This window comes from Rana temporaria, chromosome 11, assembly GCF_905171775.1.
Source record: "Rana temporaria chromosome 11, aRanTem1.1, whole genome shotgun sequence".
In the NCBI taxonomy this organism is placed as follows: domain Eukaryota; kingdom Metazoa; phylum Chordata; class Amphibia; order Anura; family Ranidae; genus Rana; species Rana temporaria.
This window is the reverse complement of record NC_053499.1, coordinates 163,748,499-163,762,368: the sequence shown is the minus strand read 5'-3', so window position 1 is coordinate 163,762,368 and position 13,870 is coordinate 163,748,499. Positions and strand designations below refer to the sequence as shown.

The 13,870-nt window shown below is 47.8% G+C and overlaps 1 protein-coding gene across 1 annotated transcript in view; it reads right to left on the bottom strand.

The window, feature by feature from the left end:
* The window catches only part of LOC120917998 (cadherin-1-like), a 51,197-nt gene extending 37,534 nt beyond the window's left edge, over positions 1 to 13,663 (bottom strand). Inside the window, exons 1-4 of the mRNA XM_040329659.1 lie at positions 13,514 to 13,663; positions 10,037 to 10,145; positions 4,412 to 4,620; positions 67 to 174 (exon numbers count right to left, since the gene is read on the bottom strand). Of these exons, the coding sequence (XP_040185593.1) occupies positions 67 to 174; positions 4,412 to 4,620; positions 10,037 to 10,145; positions 13,514 to 13,564 (477 nt within the window). The 5' untranslated portion in view covers positions 13,565 to 13,663. The remainder of the gene's footprint in view (positions 1 to 66; positions 175 to 4,411; positions 4,621 to 10,036; positions 10,146 to 13,513) is intronic.
* Positions 13,664 to 13,870: the final 207 nt, after the last annotated feature.

Here is a 13,870-nt window from a genome sequence, read left to right as displayed (position 1 = left end):
TTGGAGGAAGGAGGTTGGAGGAAGGAGGAAGGAGGTTGGAGGAAGGAGGTTGGAGGTTGGAGGTACCGGGATGAGCCTTTTGGGAAATGGACCTCTTTCATTTTCAGAGCATTGAATTGGAGGGATGACCCAATCTCTCTTCTGTCTCCGAAGCTCACCTGATGGATGTTCAGCCTGCAGAGAACACAAACAAATAAAACAATCAGCAAAATAAAATACTTTATAACTAAGAATAAAAACTCCAGCCAAAGATGACCTTTCATTTTGATTGAATGGAGTAGGGGCAACCCTTCCGCTTTCTTCTTACGTCACCCCAGTGGAGCTCCTCACTCTCTGACCCGCCACCTTGAAATAAATGAAGAGCCAACAACAGTGATGGTGGAAAGTCCAGTCCTAGGAACTTCCATTGGGACAAAACGTGCCGTGCGGAGCTACAGCAGTGACGTCATCACGCCTCCCGGGGTGCAAAGCGCGATCTGTGTGTTATGCCTCGTTTAATAAAGCATTACTGTTATACTGCACCATCAGAGATCTCCTTCCTTTTGCATGCTTCATTCTGATAGGACCAATGGCTGGCTGGCTCTGTGGCGGATCGATAGATGGAAGCGCTGTGAACCGGTATTGGAAATTGTGCGCCGCTCAGGCTACACGAAAAGGCAATCCTGTATCCACCCACTGTGCGTGCAGACCAGGGGAGGAGCTTGTCTCCAAACTATTGCTGAGCAAAGGATGGATCCCATGAAGCCGCACATCAATGCAGGCCCAATGGTACTGGTATGCATAGGCGTGCGCACAGGGTGTGCCAGGTGTGCCTGGGCACTCCCTAATCACCCTGTGTGGTGCAGATGGCATCAAAATATACTGCGTTAAACATGCAGTAACGCACAGAAAAATACAGCACTAAATGGCACATTACACACCGAAATATACAACGTTAAATGTGCACTAATGCACAGAAATAGACCCCTGATATTTCACCAAAGCTCCCCAATGGGGCTCCTAAAATAAAATAAATATATAATAAAAAAAAAACTACTAACACTGTCCACTGCCCTACTGACACCAATCTCTGCCCTACTGACACCAATCTCTGCCCTACTGACACCAATCTCTGCCCTACTGACACCAATCTCTGCCCTACTGACACCAATCTCTGCCCTACTGACCCCAATCTCTGCCCTACTGACCCCAATCTCTGCCCTACTGACCCCAATCTCTGCCCTACTGACACCAATCTCTGCCCTACTGACCCCAATCTCTGCCCTACTGACCCCAATCTCTGCCCTACTGACCCCAATCTCTGCCCTACTGACACCAATCTCTGCCCTACTGACCCCAATCTCTGCCCTACTGACACCATCCTCTGCCCTACTGACACCAATCTCTGCCCTACTGACACCAATCTCTGCCCTACTGACCCCAATCTCTGCCCTACTGACCCCAATCTCTGCCCTACTGACACCAATCTCTGCTCTACTGACCCCAATCTCTGCCCTACTGACACCAATCTCTGCTCTACTGACCCCAATCTCTGCCCTACTGACCCCAATCTCTGCCCTACTGACACCAATCTCTGCCCTACTGACCCCAATCTCTGCCCTACTGACACCATCCTCTGCCCTACTGACACCAATCTCTGCCCTACTGACACCAATCTCTGCCCTACTGACCCCAATCTCTGCCCTACTGACCCCAATCTCTGCCCTACTGACACCAATCTCTGCCCTACTGACACCAATCTCTGTCCTACTGACACCAATCTCTGCCCTACTGACACCAATCTCTGCCCTACTGACACCAATCTCTGCCCTACTGACGCCAATCTCTGCCCTACTGACACCAATCTCTGCCCTACTGACACCAATCTCTGCCCTACTGACGCCGTCCACCACTCTGCTGACACCAATCTCTGCCCTACTGACACCAATCTCTGCCCTACTGACACCAATCTCTGCCCTACTGACACCAATCTCTGCCCTACTGACCCCAATCTCTGCCCTACTGACACCAATCTCTGCCCTACTGACGCCGTCCACCACTCTGCTGACACCAATCTCTGCCCTACTGACACCAATCTCTGCCCTACTGACACCAATCTCTGCCCTACTGACACCAATCTCTGCCCTACTGACACCAATCTCTGCCCTACTGACACCGTCAGTATACTGTATATACACATGCAAATATGTTTGATCTTTGGGGTGCACACCCTAATGCCATAGGCTGCGCACACCTATGCTGGTATGAAAAGAAGTGGCAGGAGCCCGGGCTGAGACTGGCATTCATTCCAATACCATTGGGTCTGCATTGATGTGCGGCTTCACGGGATCCCTCCCTTGCTCAAGCGGTGTAAGCGGTGTGCAGAGGCGGAGATAGTGAGAGAAGAGCCGGTACAAGGGGGGGCGTAACGTGTAAGGGGCGGATGCCCTGGGCGGTACAATTTATTGGAGGGAGGGGGGGGGGGGCGCAGTGAAGTGTCCTTCTAAAAGGTGGCTGGACTGGAGTGATTGCTCAGAGGCTCCTGCCGCTATCGCCTGCACTTGTAATGATGTGCCGAGTGCGCTGAGTCTTGCACACCCGACACAGACAAGCTTTTCATTTGCCTTGTGCCCTGTCCACAGAGGTTCTCCCTCTGACAGGTGCTCTGTACTGTAGTCCTGTACTCCCTTCCCAATATGCTTGTGCTGTAACGAATCTCAACACAGCCTGTGTGGGGTCACATGGGATTTATGATTTCTCCAATCACAAGCGGGGATTGACATTCCCGACCAGGACAAGTACTGTAAGTGAGTAAAGCGGCGATGTGGTGGATCGATGTTCCCGGGAAATGCGGGACTGTCATGGGAAATGCGGGACTGTCCCGGGAAATGCGAGACTGTCCCGGGAAATGCGGGACTGTCCCGGGAAATGCGAGACTGTCCCGGGAAATGCGGGACTGTCCCAGGAAATACGGGACTGTCCTGGGAAATGCGGGACTGTCCCGGGAAATGCTGGACTGTCCAGGGAAATACAGGACTGTCCCGGGAAATACGGGACTGTCCCGGGAAATACAGGGACTGTCCCGGGAAATACGGGACTGTCCTGGGAAATGCGGGACTGTCCCGGGAAATGCTGGACTGTGCCAGGAAATGCGGGACTATCCCGGGAAACGCGGGACTGTCCCGGGAAATACAGGACTGTCCCGGGAAATACGGGACTGTCCCAGGAAATGCTGGACTGTGCCAGGAAATGCGGGACTATCCCGGGAAACGCGGGACTGTCCCGGGAAATACAGGACTGTCCCGGGAAATACGGGGACTGTCCCGGGAAATACGGGACTGTCCCGGGAAATGCTGGACTGTGCCAGGAAATGTGGGACTATCCTGGGAAATACGGGACTGTCCCGGGAATCTGCTGGACTGTGCCAGGAAATGTGGGACTATCCCGGGAAATACGGGACTGTCCCGGGAAATGTGGGACTGTCCCAGGAAATACGGGACTGTCCTGGGAAATGCGGGACTGTCCCGGGAAATGCTGGACTGTCCAGGGAAATACAGGACTGTCCCGGGAAATACGGGACTGTCCCGGGAAATACAGGGACTGTCCCGGGAAATACGGGACTGTCCCAGGAAATGCTGGACTGTCCCAGGAAATGCGGGACTGTCCCGGGAAATACGGGACACATGGTCACCCTACATACACCCCAACCCCACAGACATTGTACAGCTAAGGAAGAATATGTTCAGCTTCGATAGGTGCAGTTCAGTCTGGAACTTCCTCGACCAATGGTATTATTGGAGGTAGGAAGAGACACGGGGGACAGCATGGAAGGAAGACCCCCATCCAGTCTGGAACTTCCTCGACCAATGGTATTATTGGAGGTAGGAAGAGACGCGGGGGACAGCATGGAAGGAAGACCCCCATCCAGTCTGGAAGTTCCTCGACCAATGGTATTATTGGAGGTAGGAAGAGACGCGGGGGACAGCATGGAAGGAAGACCCCCATCCAGTCTGGAACTTCCTCGACCAATGGTATTATTGGAGGTAGGAAGAGACGCGGGGGACAGCATGGAAGGAAGACCCCCATCCAGTCTGGAACTTCCTCGACCAATGGTATTATTGGAGGTAGGAAGAGACGCGGGGGACAGCATGGAAGGAAGACCCCCATCCAGTCTGGAACTTCCTCGACCAATGGTATTATTGGAGGTAGGAAGAGACACGGGGGACAGCATGGAAGGAAGACCCCCATCCAGTCTGGAACTTCCTCGACCAATGGTATTATTGGAGGTAGGAAGAGACGCGGGGGGACAGCATGGAAGGAAGACCCCCATCCAGTCTGGAACTTCCTCGACCAATGGTATTATTGGAGGTAGGAAGAGACGCGGGGGGACAGCATGGAAGGAAGACCCCCATCATTCATACAGGAGACTCACCTGTCTGTGGTGGGGGTGGCGTTTTCTCAGTGTCACGGTGGTCTCAGTGAGAACATTATTCCCCTCCAATGCCACAACACCGAACTCTTTGTGTCCATGAAGCTTTAGATGTTCCTTTACTACGATGGCGCCGTCAGCCTGAACCTCAAAGTGAGAGTCTTTGGATTCATAGCGAACGTTCGTTTTCAGGCCGCAGGTAATGAAGTCCACTGAAAGATAAGAGGGGGGGAAGGGGGGTGAGAATTGAGGTCATCCCACCAGGACACATCGATCACTTCCAATCAATTCTGTATTTTCTCTTCAGATTCTTCCATTCACTGCAATGAATATCGTGTAGAACTGCAATCAGGATTTCATATTAAAGGTTATCCTAAGAACAAACTTTCTTTCCCTTGTAACTTTTTGATAGAGAGGGTAAGGAAGGGTTAAGACTCTGCCAGGCTTTTATTGCTATCTGTGTCCCTGCTGTAGAGACCCCCCCCCCCCTCTGTATAGTATCTGACCTGTATGTCCCCGGGGCAGAGAGGTGGGGGGGGGGCAAATGATTACACATATCACCAGAACAGGAATACAGGGGGGTCTCCAGGGGGACATTTGCTCTCTGGGGAGATTTCCTTCCATTTTCTTCATATCTCCAGGACAGGAAATGAAGAAAAATCTCCCCAACAACAGGACCAAAACAAACAAAAAGAAAACCCCTTTGGAAATAGTTTAACTACTTATCTCCTAGGACCCTTTATTGTTCTGCAGCTGCAAAGGATATTGGAATACATTTGTACAGGGGAACCTCGGATGACGAGGATAATCTGTTCCAGGAGAACGCTTGTAATCCAAAGCACTCGTATATCAAAGCGGGTTTCCCCATAGAAGTCAATGGAAACAAAAATTATTTGTTCCGCATTGACTTCAATGGCATGCAATACCGCATAAGGTGGGGGGGCGCCGGAGAGCCTCGGGAATGATCGGGGACAGCTCGGCTGACCTCAGAAAGGCTCGGAAACAAACGGCTCCGCTCGGCTCCGGCGCCCCCACACCTCAGGCCAAATGCGGTACTGCACACCCTATTGGCTTGAATTCTGCTCGTTTCGCAACACAACACTCGCAGACAGAGTCAGAATTAAAAAGAAAAGTTGCTCATCTTTCAAAATGCTCGTTAACCGCGTTACTCGTAAACCGAGGTTCCCCTGTATTACTATTTGTTACAACTTTGTCCCGGACTGGCATACTCCTACCCTGAGGAAGATAGAAAAGTCTTACCCAGTTGGGTTTCCCTGATTGTAGGACATAAGCCCTTTATTTATTTTATAAAAAGGTATCATTTGTGCTTAAAGCGGAGTTCTACCTAAAAGTGGAACTTCCGCTTATCCCACTCCTCGCCCCCTTACATGCCACATTTGGCATGTCATTTTTTTGGGGGGGGGGGAGTGGGGGGGTCAGGAGGAGGGGGACTTCCTGTCCCACTTCCTCCTTCCGCCGAGGGGCTGGTAAGGCGATTAGCTTAATCGCCTTATTGCAGCCCTTCCCTGTAGGCGAGCGCCTGTCCAATCGTACGGCGCCGCTCGCGCATGCGCAGTGGGTGCCCGGCCGTGAAGCCGAAAGCTGTCACTGCCAGGTGCCCACACTAGGAATGAAGACGCCGGCCGGCAAAGGGGGGGGCGAGGAGCAGAGCCGTGGAGCAGGTAGGTGTCTGTTTATTAAAAGCCCCCAGATACACTTTTTGTACCTGCTGACTTTTAATAAACGTAAAAAAAGTCCCCTTTAAGACGTGTCAGGTATAACTGGGTATTGCTGTGATATAGGATGTATGATGTGTCAGCCATGTATTTTTTTATTGAACATGCGTTTATGATGTATAAATAAGAGATTATTATGATTTGTGTAAGAAAGTGGCAAAGATGGCTGCCCATGGGAGCTAAACTTACCTGGAGTTTGTGAAAGTTATGAAAGGATGTCGGCAACACATTAGCTCAGTTTGGACCCTCCATCTTTATATCCTTAGACCTGATTTCCCTTTGGGAGGAGCTCACCAAAAATGACATTTGTGTTGCAGGGGATGCCCAAAATCTGACTCTTAGTGAAGACTTCTGGGAACATCAGTCAGCCAATCACACAAGCAGGAAGTGACATTTTCAGGGGGCGGTCCTTATACCATCTGTGTACGAGTGCCTCCATATTGTGGCCATATTGCATTGCACCGGTTCCCGACCAACTCCTGTACATATACGTCGGCAGAATGGCACGACTGGGAGAATAGACACTTCGGGCCCCGGAAGTGTGGGTATCCATGACCCTTCAGCACTACCATGGGGCAAGGCCTGTCCAGACTGAAATCTATGCTTGTTTTGTTTTGCATCTCCCCGTTCTGCCCAGTGACATGTCACTGATTGTCTGTTCCCTCTCCTTGGGAGCAGTGTTCAGTGATGTGTCACTCGTGGCCACGCCCCCTAACAATTAGAATCACTCCCTAGGACACACTTAACCCCTTCCTAGCCCCCTAGTGGTTAACCCCTTCCCTGCCAGTCACATTTTTACAGTAATCTGTGCATTTTTATAGCACTGATCGCTGTATAAATGACAATGGTCCCAAAAATGTGTTAAAAGTGTCCGATGTGTCCGCCATAATATCGCAGTCACAATAAAAAATCGCTGATCGCCGCCATTACTAGTAAAAAAAATAAAATTATAATAAAAATGCCATAAAACCATCCCCTATTTTGTAGACGCTATAACTTTTGCGCAAACCAATCAATAAACGCTTATTGTGTTTTTTTTTACCAATAATATGTAGAAGAATACGTATCGGCCTAAACCGAGGAAAAAAATATATTTTTTATATATTTTTGGGGATATTTATTATAGCAAAAGGTAAAAAATATTGATTTTTTTTTCAAAATTAATTGTCGGTATTTTCTGTTTATAGAGCAAAAAATAAAAAACGCAGAGGTGATCAAATACCACCAAAAGAAATCTATATTTGTGGGAAAAAAAGGATGCCAATTTTGTTTTGGGAGCCACGTCGCACGACTGCGCTATTGTCAGTAAAAGCGACGCAGTGCCGAATCACAAAAGTGCTCTGGTCTTTGGTCAGCCAAATCCTCCGGGGCTGAAGTGGTTAAAAAAGGGGTTGTAAAGGAAATTTTTTTTTTTCATAATAATCGTCCTTTACCTGCAGACATTCCTCTTTTCACTTCCTCATTGTTGGTTTTTGCTCAGAAGTTGCTCTATTTCTTCTCTATTCTGTTCACTTCCTGCTTGTCTGATTGTTACTGACCACCGTGACGGGAGGCTTTACTGCGGTGGTCAGTGACGTGCCCCGCCCCCTCCTGGGAACTGTGCGGCAGGACGCTCTCTACGTGTTAGAGACTTCAGGGAGGTGTGAATTACTGGGCGTGCCGCAATGCATACTGGGAAATGTAGTTCTTACATGAACGAGCACCGCAAACCAGGAAGTGAATGAGAGAACAGAAACTAGAACGCCGGAGGTGATATAGATGAAGGAATTTAATAACTGCGGGCCATATTCTTAAAGAAAGTAGGCGGGCGGCGCGTAAGCCATTTACACTCCGCCGCCCCAACCTACAGGAGCAAGTGCCGTATTCCCCAAACACTTGCTCCGTAGTTTGCGGCGGCGTAGTGTAATTGGCCCAGCGTATCCCCGCGTATCTCCAAGGGGGCGGCTTCTATTTAAATTAAGCGCCCCCCGATTCTAACGAACTGCGCATGCGCCGGGCTTAAAATAGCCCAGTGCGCATGCTCCAGTTCTCGGCGTAAAACGTCAATGACGCCGACGTGTGCGTCATTGACGTAAAGTCGTATTCGCAGACGACTTAGTAAAACGACGTACCCGACGGGAAAAGAAGACGCGGACCCGACGCCATACTTAACATGGCCTATGTGGGACTGGCGTAAGGTTACCCCTCATATAGCAGGAGTAACCTTACGCCTACGCAAACGACGTAAGCGACGGTTACGCGACGCAAATTCGTTCGGGAATCGGCGTATCAGGCTCATTTGCATAAACAAATGAGACCTGAACGTAAACGCCATCTAGCGGCCGGCGGAGTAATTACATTTAAGATCCGACAGTGTAAGTGACTTACAGATGTCGGATCTTCAGCGTATCTATGCGAAAATGATTCTAAGAATCAGTCGCATAGATACGCGGGCCAAAAAAGAGAGATACGATGGAGTATCCTGAGATACTCCATCGTAACATTACTAATATGGCCCAGTATCATTACACTATTCTGTCTGTCTACCGCGCAGACATTCATTTTAGCCAAAAAAATTTATTTTCCTTTACAACTCCTTTAAAGAAAATGACAGCGGCTGCAGAATGAAAAGGAAAGACCATTTTTAATAACATTCAATTACAATATGACTTGTGTAGCCATTGTATATGCCAGATTATTTATATCTTTTTTTACTATTTTCTATTCCCTATGAAAGTATTGTCACTGCAACTAATGAGAAAAAAAGGAAGTGATTCCTAGCAGACTAGACGCCGGGGGAGGAGGTTGCACAATGGCTGTAGACATATAACATTGATCTTCCACGCACAATACCGACCATCCAACGCCACAAAGCTCGTGTTCAGTTATATTCAGATACCAGACTTATACTTTGCAGACGGTTCCCATACAGCTCAAGCAGCCCCTAATAATGAAACGTCCAACATTATGTACTAGAAAGTCCCCCCCACACAGAACGCTGGATAATGGACATTCTACATGTAATTACCTTCAACACTGCATACAGACTGTATTGGGGGTCATCTCCCCCAGATAAAACATTTACATTGTATCTATTATTCATCATATAGAGCTGCCTTCCCCAACCAGAGTTCTGCAGAACCCCAACATTCCTTCAGAGGTTCCCAGGAGGTCCTTGAGCAAACGGGCCATTTCTGCCTCTCACAAAAGTAATCACTTTGGCTGATGAAGAAGCCGACCGGCTTCAAAACGCATCCCATGTTTCCAGTGATGTTGGGGATTCCAGTCCGGGGGCTGAACACAAATTGCAGTTGCAGTGACAGCGGCTTCCTCCATCTTCGGCGCATTTCATCCCCAGCCAGTGGCCAAGGCTGGTGGTTCTCCGGCTCCCAAGTCCCCCTTATGCCATTCCCTACACATGTGAATTTTTGTGAGTGCATTTTTATCTTTCAATAAACTGTCATTTATTTTTTAATGCTATGCTATGGGGCTGTAATGTTGTTTATTTGGTTTTCTTACAGTTTATTCTTCATTATGAGTAAAAGCATTTTTTTTTTTTTTTTTTTTACCAACTGTCAGTAAATATTCACTACTACTGGAAGACTGAAGCCCCAGACCCTTTAATTCCTGTAGGGCCACTTTGCAGCCTCTCATTCACTGATAACATTCAAAGAAGAAGGAGAACAAATCTACAGCTTCAAGAATGCCAACCGTCCACCTGAAGAGGTTATAGCCCCCCAGTCATAGAAGAGGTTATAGAGCCCCCCAGTCAGCCCTCCTCCTGATCTCCGTCTACAGCCTTCCAACAAGATAACAAAAGATAGGAGAAGGAAAGCCGGAATTATCCGTGTCACAGGAGCTTCCCGGCGTCACCCCATCCGGGTTATAGAGAAACCACGAGCGGTACTCTTACCTTTTCCCACCACCGTGCCGGGGTCCAGAGATCGGGGCACCGAGAAATGGTATTCCTTATCAGCAAAATCATAGCGACAAATGTCCCATTCCGCCAATCCTCCCGTAATCTGCCGCAGGGAAAGAGAAAACATTGGTTGGTCTACAGAAGAGAATGTTCATCATTAGATGGACATGGAGGGTATCTAAAGAGACATCTGGGGTATATCTAAAGAGACATCTGGGGGGTATCTAAAGAGACATCTGGGGGGTATCTAAGGAGACATCTGGGGTGTATCTAAAGAGACATCTGGGGTGTATCTAAGGAGACATCTGGGGTGTATCTAAAGAGACATTTGGAGGATATATCTAAAGAGACATCTGGGGTGTATCTAAAGAGACATTTGGAGGATATATCTAAAGAGACATCTGGGGTGTATCTAAAGAGACATTTGGAGGATATATCTAAAGAGACATCTGGGGTGTATCTAGCCACACCAATGCCACAGAGACGTGACATCCTCCTACAATGTTAAAGGAAATGTGTGATGGCTTTGTACATAATTTCTTTATTCGCGTTAGAATTAAAAAAATTCAGCCCCCCTGTTTTACTTACCTGAGCCACGAAACTCTTCTTTTTCTCCAACAGCTTTCTCTAACATGGAGCCTTTTTACACAATGCGGAGGATTGACCCCTTAGGTTCCACAGTGAGTACAAGCAGGGCTTTTTTTCAGGAGGAACTATGGGGAACTCAGTTCCACCACCTCTGGCTCAGGTCTTCTGTTCTCTGCTCACCACTATCATTTGGTAACACAGCTTCTGAGTTTATAGCTTATCTCCCACAGGGCAGATCTCCTGAGTAGATTCCACTGAGTGCCGGACAGGGACAAGGGAGATACAGAATAGGTGCCCAGGGGTCAGTGCAGTCATAGGTGGTAGAGGGCACGTGGAAGGTTGCACCCTCTGTGGTCTCCATTTTTTCCCTGGTGACCAGTTGTTGATGCTCCTACTGCATGATCTCCCTTGTAAGTGACTGTAGTATAGTACAGTGTGATGCTGGGAGGTACTACAGCCTGATGGGTACATCAGCTTAATATTGAAACAAAGGTAAGACACGTGGCACATGGTGGAGCTTTTAAAGAGGGAGAAGAAGATGAGGGCAGTGGAGGGAGGGGGTTGAATGCAGAGGGAAGAGCTGCTATTTGATGCCATGTGGCAGGTATGTGTGTGTGATGGCCAGTGTTGTAAGTAACAGCGTTTAAATAAACGCCGTTACCTAACGATGCCCCTTTTGAGGGTAACAAGTAATCTACTTGATTACTCTTCCCCTCACGGTAACGCCGGGCCCATTACTTGGGCGGCGTTACCACAATTACATGTAGTACCTGTGTGTGTGACGGCATGGTTGAGTTCCTGCCCCTATTCTCTGAGAAAAAAGCGCTGAGTACAACAAGCATGCTTTCCTACATACACAGACTGACTTTACTGTTGTGGGTTTAGGTGACCATAGGGCATGAGACATTAGTTAATATAGAGAAGGGTAAGTGTCCATAAGGCTGTAGCTAATACAGGGCATAGGTAATATTTTGTAGGGTTGGGGTCCAAAGGGCAGTAACTAATACAGAGAACATTTAGAACAAAAGGAAATTGGGTTGTGGGACGTTAAATGGGGCATGGACGGGTTTGTAAGATTATTAAGGATATCAACAGTGGGAGATCTATCACAGTCCCATCAAGGGAAATCTCTGTGGTCAAGGATAATGCTTAGTAGGTGGTAATAGAACACATCATTTGGCAAGCTTGATCTTGGCATCCCTGAGCATAGACTCGACGCGCGTTTCTTGGCGTTTAAAGCCAGTCATGGACCATCATTCCACTCCTTAGTTTGGAACGCAAAGGTTTACTTCACTTTTGGCCCAACATAAAGGTCATATACCACACAACCAAACTCGCTTATGCTGCTACCATGATAAGATTGCACCTACTCACCTGTATGTTCATCCCTTCCCCCCCCCCTCCTCTTTCTCTCTAGCTTATTGCTATGCACCCCACTCCTGATGACTGGCTTTAAACGCCAAGAAACGCGCGTCGAGTCTATGCTCAGGGATGCCAAGATCAAGCTTGCCAAATTATGTGTTCTATTACCATATTGTTCACATCCACCAACTTTATTGCATAATCATGTCTACTGTATCTATATGTCAATTTATTGTGATTGCTTTTAATGGTCATGTCCTGGATTTTTGAATATTTTATATCAATGTTACTATGACTACATGTATTATGCCTTTGTATGCATGATCTCTGTATTATTTATTATGATACACATTATATTATTACGTTTATATTTGACTCCTTCAATTTCTTTCTCGGATTCATCACTAAGCATTATCCTTGACCACAGAGATTTCCCTTGATGGGACTGTGATAGATCTCCCACTGTTGATATCCTTAATAATCTTACAAACCCGTCCATGCCCCATTTAAAGTCCCACAACCCAATTTCCTTTTGTTCTATATGACTACAGGGATGGGGGCACGGTCTAGGTTTTGGATTCCAAAGAGATCACTTTCTTTTATTAATACAGAGAACAGTAATTGTTCAAAGAAAAGTAACTAAGTAATACGTGATATAAAGAAGGGTAGGTGTCCATAAGGTTGTATCTAATATAGAAAAGGGTAAGTGTCCATAGCATAATAGCCTGATATAGAGAAAAGTACAGGGCAGTTTCTAATATAGAAGGCTGTTTGCAGAGAAGGTAATGGTAAGGTAGGTGTACACATGACAATAGGTAAGATTTTCAGAGTAGGAGTCCATGGGCAGTAGCTAATACAGAGGACAGTAGGTGTTCAAAGAGCAGTTACTAACATGAAGTAGGGTAGGTGTACACAGGGATATAACTAACAGAGTTGGGAAGGTGTCCCTATGACGGTAGATAATATTTAGTGGGGTATCCAGAAAGCAAGCAGCTAATTGTAGGGTAAGTTTCCATAGGGATGGAGGTAATATAGAGAAGGGGAGAAGCTATAAGTTGAGTAAGTGTTCATAGGACAATAACTAACACAGAGTAGGTGTCCATAGGACAGTAGATAATCCTTAGTAAAGTAGGTATTCACAGGGCAGTAGATAATACAGAGGTGGGTAGTAGGTGTCCAAAAGCCAAGTAGCTAATAGTAGAGTAGCTTACAAAAGCGCTGTAAGTAATATAGAGAAGGGTAGGTGCCCATAGGTCAGTAGGTAATATAGAGACGGGTAGGTGCCCATAGGGCAATAGGTAATATAGAGAAGGGTAGGTGCCCATAGGTCAGTAGGTAACAGTTGAGTAGGTACTGTAGGTGTCCCCTGGCTTATAGGTAAGTTGTCCCTTGGGTTGTAGTTTGGTGTCCACCCAATATTATGTGCCCAGGGGACCCCGGCTGTGTGTGGTGCATGGATTAGTCTTCATTCTTCTTTGATGGGATATGGGGCGTCCTCCCTGCCCCGGGGTCACCACTTACCTGCAGCAGGAGGCAGATCAGCAGAGCTCCCAGGCAGCTCCTCTTCCTCATTGGGGGGTTCTGGATGGTGACCGTCCTGTACAAAGTCCTGAGTGATGTGACGTCTCCTCTGCCTGTCCTTGCACTCTCTCCCCTGTGGAGGGCGTGGTGTCCCCAGGTGTGTCCCCAGGTAAAGAATAAGAGGTGACCACCGGGTACCCGAGGCTGCAGCTTAGTGCCCCCGGGGAGTCTGACTCCTCTGGAGAAGAGAGGTGAAATATGTCACTATCAGAGGGTCATGAAGTAGTGGAAGGACTGCTCTATGGAAACGGCCCGTCCAATAATACCGAAAACTGGGCGCCCAGATCACCGACACCG